The sequence below is a fragment of the Echeneis naucrates genome, chromosome 1 (genome assembly GCF_900963305.1).
Source record: "Echeneis naucrates chromosome 1, fEcheNa1.1, whole genome shotgun sequence".
Lineage (NCBI taxonomy): Eukaryota > Metazoa > Chordata > Actinopteri > Carangiformes > Echeneidae > Echeneis > Echeneis naucrates.
Window position 1 is genome coordinate 3,050,619 of NC_042511.1, and position 11,620 is coordinate 3,062,238.

Here is an 11,620-nt window from a genome sequence, read left to right on the forward strand (position 1 = left end):
TACATCGAGAACCTGCCGTCAAGAGCACACTGTAACTGCAGTAATGGGGTCAGTCTAACCCCGCATTAAGGGATAAACACAACGAGTAAGTACATACTATAAAGTTGTTATTGCAAAAAGCTACCTGCTTACAGCTGTGTGATTTGACAGGAAACTGATAACAATACTAGAGCCTATTCTGCTTTGATTGTCACTCAACTTTGACAATCACTATGACTGCAAGACAATACATATTAATATGCTGGTGACTACACAGCTGATAACGCTAACAATGGCAGAGCAGCCATAGTCAAACCTACAAATTGCTCCTTTAGGCCACGTTCAGGAGATAATCTGTCTCCTCCACTTATTCAGTCAAAGTCAGCTCTTTTCTTGCAGCGCATGCACACACTCCTCCTCTCCTGTCTCGACGTTTATCTCACCTGAAGAGCAAAGAGCACATTCTTGAAATCAATAACACTGCACAGACACACACATGCCCTTTACACAATCATATAACTCAGTGTTGACCTCTCACCTTTCCTTTGTAGTTCATGTTCGTGAGTAAACACACTTGACTGGAAATGGCTGTAGAGATAAACGCAGCGGAACATAGTTGGGACAAGGTAGTAAAGCTGAAGTGATTAAATCTTGTAACACTAGATGTCAGCAAAGTTGTTGCAGTGTTGGAGGCGTATGTGGTGAACTGAGGAAGAGAGAGAGAGGAGATCGTCTGAGATGAAGCGAGATGTGCAGAGTATTTCACTGATGTATTTTAACATTTCTAATCAGTCGTGATCCATCTGATTTGTCACAGTCTACTTTTCACCACTTTAAGCTTCCGCGCTGCATGGCTGCCTGATGTTTGCTGTGAATCGCTGCACCAGTGGCTGCGTACACAGATTACGTCAGTTAGATGCTTCAGTAGGTCAGACAGGGTGAGTTCAGGGTTGTTTCGACAGGGTTATGTTTACCCTGACTTTGACTTGCTGTTTTCACGGAGGTAAAAAGCCTCTACCTAAATATTTCAGGGTTGTGATTTGTGATTGATTGGCGTAAACTAAAACTATTACTAAACATATAGGAATATAGAAGTATCCAAAAAAAAAAAAAAGATAGAGTGGAAAGAGACGGTGTACGAAGAATAAAACTGCGAAGGCGTGAAAAATATATTTGTTATATAAAGACGAGAAATAATGTGTCAGCGACTGTGTAAAAACTTCCAAACTGAGAGTCCAATAGACGTGTGTAGAGGAGAGTGTGTGAAGAACATATTGACTTCACATCTATTTTCATGCAGCTTCAGAATAATCTTTTGAAATGCTGCTCGAATTGAATAACGTGAATTACAGAAACATTTTTCCAGATTGTATTTATCTTCAAGGTCAGGCAAGTTGCTGGAGTTCCCAGTTGTGTGCGCTGTGTTTGTGTTTGCGTGTTGTGTGCGCGTAAGAGAGAGAATCTGTGGATTGTGAATGTGTATTTGTATGAAAGATGACGTGTCAAAACTGATGAAATATAATTAAAGAGTAATTAGACAGGTACATCCATAAGCACTGAAACACAAGGAGTGTTACACAAGCCTTGTGATCACCGTGTTGACAACTGGCTACCCTGGAGACGATGTAAGGAAATCAGAAAGGGGAAGAGGTGAAGCGAAGCAGAAGCCTCAGCTAAATGTCACGATACAATGGGGAAATACAATGTTGCTTGGTTAACACTTTGGGGAAAAATGAACTGCTTTTACACAAAATCGGACCATCTGCATGAGTCAAACATACTTGACTTTTGAAAGGTAAGAGAATAATGAAACAGAATGACGGTACATGCTGAGCAGACCCCAGATTATAACTGTTCAGATACTGTAGAGCAAAAACATGAAAACACGTGGTAGTTTTAGTAATTTAAGGCTGAAAGTGGCTTTAACTTGGTCAAAGTTTCTTCCGAGTTTTGGAGTCCACTGTATGTGACCTGATGTTTAATCAAGTTGATTTCATTAAACGGTATTCATCATTGTGAAATTAATTTGCTTTTGTCTATAAAACGTAACAACCAGACATAAAATGTGATACGGGCAGCTTGTCTGAAGCTCGAGGGATTTTTTATGTCATAGCTGAAAAACTTAATTAATATTTTAGGATAGAGGTTGTAGCCATAAATGAATCATATAAATGAATAAATGAATCTCATCCCACATTTATATACATTAAGGTCTAATTTTCTCATTGCAGGAATTGTGCCAATCACACCGCCACGCCGCTTACTAAACAAGCAGCACAACAAGAAGATTTGGTGTCTCGTTACTTAACAGTTTGGCTGCATGGCAGGCCAAACTCCCAACAACTTGGTGCATTCCTTTAAAACTCTCCCACACACTCCCACAGACACCAGCCATAAAATTAGCACCGAACATACCACCTTAACTACTGCCTGCAGTGGAGCGCTGTCCATGTGCCAAGCACAGGGGCTTCCTTCTCCCACTCTACTGTACATCATCAGGTTGGTGCGTGGTTTTGTGTTGAAGTCACCAAAATGAGCAACTAAACTTAGGAAGGTGATTTCCTGACTGTCCAAATCAAAGACTATTTGAAGAACAAATGTTGTTATTTGAGGCTCCCCATTAAATATTGGTCGGATTACTTCCCCAATTCTTCAACAGCTAAAGTAAATACTTAACAGAAATATGCACTGACATAATATGCGTCCATTCAAAACCTCCACACACAGACAACTTTCTGTATGAGATGGCATCACTTCAGCCGTCCAACGTGTGCTAACTAGATACACAACACTTCTCACGCTTGAGAGTCAAACTCTGACTGTCCTACTCCCAAAACCTCCAGCGTCTGTATCCTGGACCACTGTCCACTTAGCACAGACAGACAAAAGTGACTCATCAACGGACCACCAAACTCCTGAGGGAAACAGCCACCTCCTAAGATGTGGAAAAATACATGATATAGGTACAGATGTAGAAACAGAAAGATGCCCCCCCCCCGCTGTCAATACAGTCTCTGGGCTCCTCTGTGTTATTTTTACAGTTAATATCTACTAATCTTTGGGTGTGAAGACGAGATACCCCAGTGACATCGACACCCAAGCAGACACATACACACACGTGGCCTTGTTTGTTTCGCTGCTGTAATAAATGCACCATATGTTCCTGAATAGCAAGTTGGAGCAGGATGGTCAATACTAACCTTAATTTCCTATCATACTCTTTCTATCTCTGCCACGCTCTCCTCACTTTCTTTTCTCAAGTCAAAATTACAATTATAACCCACCTTTTTATTTGTCTTTTCACTGTCCGGTCTTTTTAATTTCATACGTTTGGTTGATAATGTTTGAACAGGCGCACTAAAAGATAAAATAAGTACTGTATAAGCAACAGCACATTTTCTTCTTCTCCCAGAGCCTGTCACTTGTTTATGCTGCTTTCTCTGTGTTAAAAACATTTTAACTCCTACATCAGCCCATTAGTGCCCTATTCCTTTCTTCAGTCTTGCCCTTGACTCGCCTCCACCCGCTTACTGCAGCATTTCATTTAAATTAAATCCATCCACGTTTCTGCATCTTTCTAACTTTCTCCTGTGGCCCTCTCTCCCCATTACAACGTGTCATCCTCATCACTTTGCCCTTTCCCTCTTTCATCCTTCTACAATGCTGCAAAGTGCTGATGGAGGGGTAATTCAAGAGAGGAGAGAAAGCTAAGACAGAGTCAAGACAGGGCACTGTGAGGACAGAGGGTAAGCACAGGACATGAACAGAGAGAGCACAAGCATTTCATTTGTCCTTCTTTTATGTTGGGTGCAGTTGAACAACACCCATTCAGACCCCTTGTCTCTGAAATGTAGTTTGCTTGTTATTCTTGGCTTCTAATGAGAAAGCATTATGTGTCAGCCTTACAATGCATACAGTGTTTTAAATGATTATTGATGGGCAGGCAAGGAAAAGACGCAGGTTGGATTTCAGGTTTACGTAACCGGAGCTTTGGTTAAGAAGGAAGTCATAATACTAATGACCTGAAGGAGTTGATATAGTTTTGGAGGCAGCGAGGACACCGCGGTTTTCCTAATGAATCCGAACAGTCATCATCGATTGGTTTGCAACCTAAACTTTGTCGTAAATGTAGTTTCAGATGCCTAAACTTAACTTAAATATAACTACAGAAAGCATGTATTGGCAGACAAACTGTCACTAAGAGGCCATTTCCAGTGGTTCCCATGATCATATTTTCAAAATAGTTTTACTTTTTATAAGTCTAAATGTTTGTAGTTGATGTTGCAGGCCGTTAGCTAAACATGTCCAAGGATTTCAAGAAAGTTTGGAGGTAAGTGGAATTAAAATGCAGATAAACTTTTGATGTTGATTAGCGGTGACTGAAGGTCTTGTGGTTAAAATATTAAAGAAGAATAAACAGCCAGTATTAATTTAAAGGTGTTAAGTAAGCCCATGCTCAAGCATGTCTGCTATGAATTATGGAAAAATAAAATAAAAGAGATGGTGACCTGTTGCCTTGTAACAGTTCAAGTGCTCTTTTTCTTTCTCTCTCTAATATGCACCTATCATAAATTTATGAAAAGTTTTAATCTCTGAGTTCCGACTAACTCTGTGAAAGATGAGTCACGACATCTCTTAACAAGATGAGCAAATAAAAGGCAGAGAAAAACTGAGGGAGGCATACAAGCAGTCAGGTCTTTATGAGATGGAGATTAATAGGTGACAGGAAAATGTGTTAGATTTGGAAAGGGGGAGTGTGGAGGGAGGAGATGTGAAGAGGAAATTAGGAAAAGGGTGAGATGAAAGGAGAGCCACTGCAGGAAAGGAAGTTACAAGCACAGGTTGTTTGAGGTAAAGGAGAGAGATGAGAACATTCAGGTTCACCAGACCTGAACCCATCCTGCAAGCTCAATATAAGTTTGGTGTGTGTGTGCGTGCGTGTGTTAAGATTTTGGCATGTGGGACCTTTCTGTCATCTTATTTCAGTGGTGGCCAGTGATAGATATGAGAGATAAAAGACAATTAGACAAGACAGAAAACACCTGCTGGTGTACTAAATCAAATCAGATATAAGGCCATTTTCCCATAGATTTCAGTTGAAACAGACTTATTTTCTAACAAGTTGAGTCACCCCCTGATGGTCATAAGATAAAGAGCAGGTTTAAGCATTGGCAGATCCATCTTTATGTACAGTATGTGTTTGAAGTCCTCATGTTGTTGTTGAGCCAATCAATAAAACAATAACTACAGCTTATAATTATCTGCTTGCAGCAAACGACCTTTGGGTTCGGGTTGGGGTTCGAACTTTATTGTCAAGTTTTTATGCCAAGTGTGTTAGCAGGTGTTCCACATTCAGCAACACAAAGCAACAGTCAGAGTCATAGAAATATTTACCTTTATCTGAGTACACTGTTCAGCACAGCATTTGTTTGTGAAACATGGACAAAGATGTTGTTAATGGAAACGAGCTGAAAAGAGTTAACTAAATCGGTAAACTGCAGCTCTGGCGAAAATAAGAAATTTCTGAAGGATTTTCTAAAGGGACGTCATGTCACTCTTTGTTAATAAGTTGGCAGGAAAGTTACAGTAACACTACAATACTGTCAAACTGTGGTTCGGCCTCACCTTAAATCACCCATCTCCAAACTTTCTGTGCGCCAGTGAGACGACGCAGGCTTTGTGGGGCTTACAGAATAAATCAAAGCAGATAAGAGTAAAAACACAAAAGAAACAGATGGCCAGGCAGGCAAAGAGGGAAGACCTGTGTGGAGATACGGACGGAGGGCACTCAGATGGAGTGCTATTATTAATAGGACTGTGTTTGATTTGTCAGTGCTGCAGAGAAAGTGATCACAAACACGGGCCAACGTTGTGTGTGTCACATCTTGATGCCCCCCACCCCATACCTACCTTTCTGAAAACAGAGAATATGGAGACGTGGGCTGGGAATACTGAGACGTGGGCTGGGAATACTGAGACGTGGGCTGGGAATACTGGGACGTGGGCTGGGAATACTGAGACGTGGGCTGGGAATACTGGGACATGGACTGGGAATACTGGGAATACTGAGACGTGGGCTGGGAATACTGAGACGTGGGCTGGGAATACTGAGACGGTGACTGGGAATACTGGGAATACTGAGACGTGGGCTGGGAATACTGAGACGTGGACTGGGAATACTGGGAATACTGAGACGTGGGCTGGGAATACTGAGACGGTGACTGGGAATACTGGGAATACTGAGACGTGGGCTGGGAATACTGAGACGTGGACTGGGAATACTGAGACGGTGACTGGGAATACTGGGAATACTGAGACGTGGGCTGGGAATACTGAGACGTGGACTGGGAATACTGGGACGTGGGCTGGGAATACTGAGACGTGGACTGGGAATACTGGGACGTGGGCTGGGAATACTGGGACGTGGACTGGGAATACTGAGACGTGGACTGGGAATACTGGGACGTGGACTGGGAATACTGGGACGTGGGCTGGGAATACTGGGACGTGGACTGGGAATACTGAGACGTGGGCTGGGAATACTGGGACGTGGACTGGGAATACTGAGACGTGGACTGGGAATACTGAGACGTGGACTGGGAATACTGAGACGTGGACTGGGAATACTGGGACGTGAGCCAAGGTATATGGGGTAACTGTGTTTTTAAGAGGCTATTAAAGTCTTATTGTATCCTCCCTCCCTGACTTACCTTCATCTCCAACCTGTCTCTCTCCGCTCCATTCTTTCTCCAACACCTTTCCTCCCGTGCTTTCTCTCTCTCCTCTCAGGTGCATCCACCCACTTCTTCATTCAGGTAAGACTGAAGAGGAAAACTAAATGTGGTAGCAGAGAATAGTCCTTTGAAAAGAAAAACTCACACAACACACAATGAATAAATGGTGCACTAAATATATTCAATACAATAACTTCACTCCTTTATTTTTAATAACCTATAAACCTAGTCTCAAAGAAATTTAAAAAAGAATCAACATCTATACGGTTGAATATGGCACTAAAACTAATGGAACCATTTTAGAAATAATCATCAGTGGAGGCTAAACACATTTCTGCTGTTTATTTGTTTCTCTGTTTGTGCGTTTTCCACATCTCCTGCCCGCTCTGATCGGTCGCATTGTTATCGGTTTCTGCACTGCAGTAGTCTATATTAGATAAAATAATCAGAGGAGGGCTCCTAATGGGTCGAACAGGCATTTCTAATCTGCTCCATGACTTTAACCGCAGTATTTATAGTAATACATGTTGTGTATGTTTTTCATTGTTGTTACTATTTGACTGGGCCTCTCTTCAAGACATGGGCCCAGATGCTTTATGAGACAACCTCGTTTAATAAAATACAAGTCTCCATAACCCCATTGCTGACTGCTGTTGCCAGAATTAAAATCTTAATCTATTTTTGCTATTATAGGGCATTATTTCACGGACATTGTTGACTTACTCTTCCAAGTATTACACTCCCGCCTGCTTCAAGAAAAAGTTTGACTGGGAGTGCAGAGCTGAAGCCACTTTGCTGAGGAAATAATATGCAACTTCTGGTGTTTATTTTTAGCACACTAACGGGCAAAAACTGACTTTCGGTCTCCTGGGTCTGTCAGCTGATGAATAGACAGGCTCTGGTGTTGAAACATACCCTCAGTTATCCATCACAGCAGCCTTCCTTCTGTCCGCATTGCTGTTTTGTTTAGTTTTTTACACTTCAGAATGTACCGAGAAAAGGGTTTCACTCATTGTGTCACGGATGTGACAGCATCTGTTATTTGCATTAGGCTGAGGGCTGTAAAGAGTATCTGGCCAGTGATGACTGAGATGTGTATGTCATGCTGTCTGAGTAACAACACGGACAGGATATCAAGACTCAGAATAATGTGCCACAGCGGCTTATTGTGAAGATTAAATTATGTATGGTGGCCTTAGGTGTGACATATGGGGACTAATTTTAATTACTTTTTAAGCTTTCACCACAGAAAGTCAACGATTGGACAGAGAGGAATTAGATGGTAATCTCTCTTACTCTGTCCTTAAGTCTGGGAGGGCAGATAATTTTTGAGGTCAAGTCAATACAACCTGCAGGGAGACCAATGCAACTACTACAGAGAAAGGGGGTCCTCACACTCAGCACTATGACACACTGGAAACACAAACACAGGCAGAGGCACACTTAAAAAGATGTCAGACACACGGGAGCTCAGATCTCTTACACACAAGCTTCAAACATCTTCAAACATCTGTCTGACGGCTTGACATTTGTTCCCAGAACTGTTCAACAAGCAGCCTAAGAGCCGAGAGCTCCCAGTGACACCTAGTGCCGCATAGAGCCTGCTGCATTGTGCCGCAACCAAGGAGACAAATACACATCTTTAACCTTTGGGCAAACAGGAGAATGAGTACAACAATGACGTAGTTTGAGCTAAAGCTGTCGCTACATTTCAGTTCGTGTTTGTGTGTCTGTGTCTTAAGATTGCAGTGTGTTATACTGGCACACTGTTAGATTTACATATGTTTTGTATCCATGCACGAATAAGACACAATATTTATCAGAAGCTATTCAAGGCAGCCAAAAGTAAACCTCCAACAGACGGGGTCACTAATATCTGATAATTTTTAGGGGGCTACTGCATTTTGTCATATTCTGTGGATGTATGTGGAATTGTATGTATCCAGACATGTCAAAGTTTAATTTTATGGTTCTTAAACACATCCTCCGCACCAAAAGCCACTGAGGTCATCCTTAAAAAAAAAAACAAAAAACAAAAAAATACATTTCTCATTCCACCAGGTCCATCTGGGTCAAAAAACTTCTACGACTACGCCTCCTCCAATAAACAGACTGACTTAAAATTTCTTCTAATTTATCTCTTAAACATCACAAGGCCAGAACATAATGGCAGCAGTTTAAAGTTTTTCAGCTAAATCCTTGACTCTTGGGCTCCCACCCCTGCACTCAATTCCCTGAAATGATGTTCTTTCAATTCTTACTTCGTACTTTGTGTGTCCACTCTGTCCCCCTCTGTCTCTCTCTCTCCAGCTGACAAAATGCCGATGACAGATCTGTTGAAAGCTGAGGAGATCAAGAAAGCTCTTGATGCCTTTGCAGGTGTGTAACCTCTGTGGAGCTGACGTGGTATTCTCAGCAGAAACAGACATACAGAGTTCCAGAAGTTAGTTACAGATAATTAGTCAGTAAATGCACAGACATTTCTATCTTTTTAATCCAGATACACGGCGTTACTGAGAAAACAACCTGACTTCTGTTTGTGCAATCCTGATTGAATCTACAGCTGAGCCCTTGGTCTTATCATTCAGCTTTAATAATGAAGGCAGAAGCTGGAGCAGTGTAGTGACTCTCTGATTTTTGTGCTTTTACCTTTTGAAGCGGAAACATTCGATCCTAAAAAGTTCTTTGAAATGGTGGGGATGAAGGCCATGTCAGCCGAGAACGTCAAGAAGGTCTTCCAGGTCCTGGATGTGGATGGCAGTGGATTCATAGAGGAGGAAGAACTCAAGTGAGGCTCAGACACACAAAAACAAAGAGGACAGCCAAGTCCACTGGACTGTAAAAAGCATACATCCTGTTTGTTCATTTAACACCATCCCACAGTGACGATTTCTGTGGTTTCCTCAGGTTTGTCCTGAAGGGCTTCTCCCAGGAAGGCAGGGATCTGACTGACGCTGAGACAAAAGCATTCCTCCATGCAGCAGACAAAGATGGAGACGGCAAGATCGGCATTGACGGTAAGAGGAAGCATATGATAGTTTTTAATATTATAAAAAGAAGAGAAAGTAAATAAGGTTGACAGTAACTTCCAGGGAGATTACTGTAAGCCATGTATGAAACTTTTCAAAAGATTATTTCAATTTGGTAAAGAGGATGTTGCTGTTGCTGCGGCAAAACAGCTAGTTTCAGTAAATCGAAAGTAACAAGTTTTTAAGAATTTAAATCAGTTAAAACAAGTCAATTTCAACATAAATACTCTGATAAATTTTACAAAACCCGAAACTGTATTATTTGATCATTTGGATCAAAGCACTAATTTAAACTAAAAAATTGAATAAATCCTGAACATGTTATGTTATACATCTCCCGGTGTAATATAGACGTTGAAATGAGGTAAAGAGTTACACTGGAGACATTATTCTGAAGTTGTCAAGAAAAAAGTGAAATTAATGCATCTCTGAATACTAAAATATGAAAACTTCCAAGACTGAGCTCTGTGGCAGAGGGAATTAGCTCTATTAAAACTGTAGTTACACAGACGATATTTCTTATGACGACCAAAGACCTGTTTGTAGATTTATGTGTCACATCATCTGTGATTTCTTTTTTTTTTTTTTTTAAATCACTTTCACGTTTCTTTTCCAGAATTTGAGGCAATGGTGCATGAGTAGGGGTTGGCTGAACACCCCTCTCCCTTTTCTTCTTCTTCCTCCTCCTCGTCCCTGCATTCATATTTTGTAACCGCCGCCTCCAAACTCCTCTCACCTCCTTCTGGACACCAAGCATGGAGTCAGACCAGGCCTGCTCTCTACGAAACATGGCCAGAGAGAGTCCAACTGGGAGCTCCCACGAGGAGAAACACAACAGGCATAATAGGCACCAGTTTCATTTAAGTTTTCATTTTTTTTTTTTTTTTTATAAATATTTAATCACTCACGCTGTATGAGTTTCAGAATCATTCTTGATGATTTCATGAGGATAGCTTGTGGTCTCAAATCAGGTGGAACTAGTGCTGTAGATGGTGTAGATGTAATGAAGACTTATTAAATTTTAATTTCCTTCCTCTGTGTATTTCAAGTTGTGCATTTTGTCTGATTACTTTAACATGTAGATGTTCACAAATCACCTTCCTCCCACTCTTCCTCATCCACCTTCCCTCACCTCACCTCTATCCCTCCTCTTCCTCCTCACTCCCTGCCTCCGATCTGATGATGTAGTAAATAAAATGATATGTAAGAAGCTGTGAAGAGAGAAAAGAGCTCAGTAAGAAATGATAATAAAAAAATGTTGAGTAATAACTGTCTCTTTACTTTTTGTTACTCACAACGTACACAAAACGTTAAATATATTAGTATAGTATATTTAGTATAGTGTATAGAGTATAGAGCATCGAACAATCAAAATGTCACAATAACAGAACAGCTAATATGGGATTAATTAGGGTTAATTAGAAGGACATCTATTACCATCACATTGGAGATGGGATCATTGATATAGAGGATTGGAATAGATTACATTTTTATACTTATTTCTTTTATATTGCATTTTTACTATCGGTGAAAAGAATTTGTTCAACATATGGGAAGTGTGGTTATCTACTAAACTTGTCTATTTAGATAAGAAACTTGCCCCAGCAATTTTGTCTATGAGCTGAATATGTCACAGAAGCCAGCAGCCAAATATCTAAGCTTAGCATAAAGATTAGAAAATATGCGGAGGTAAGAAAATGTGAACACCGCTGGTGGGAGGATTTCTTACCACCAGACAGCTTTTCCTCTTGTTTTCAGTCTTTATGCTAAGCTGACCAAAGGCCACATGTATCTACATATTTAACAGAGAGTCTTCTAAGTGATATCAATCTTCTCATTTATCTCTCAGCCAAAGAGCAAATATGCATATTTCCCAAA

General features: G+C 40.9%; 1 protein-coding gene across 1 annotated transcript; it reads left to right on the forward strand.

The window, feature by feature from the left end:
- Positions 1 to 9,031: 9,031 nt before the first annotated feature.
- pvalb7 (parvalbumin 7) lies at positions 9,032 to 10,384 on the forward strand. Its single transcript, XM_029497387.1, has 4 exons — positions 9,032 to 9,092; positions 9,372 to 9,501; positions 9,621 to 9,730; positions 10,359 to 10,384. The coding sequence occupies exons 1-4, from the start codon at positions 9,032 to 9,034 to the stop codon at positions 10,382 to 10,384; spliced, it is 327 nt and encodes a 108-aa protein (XP_029353247.1).
- The last annotated feature ends 1,236 nt before the right edge of the window (positions 10,385 to 11,620 follow it).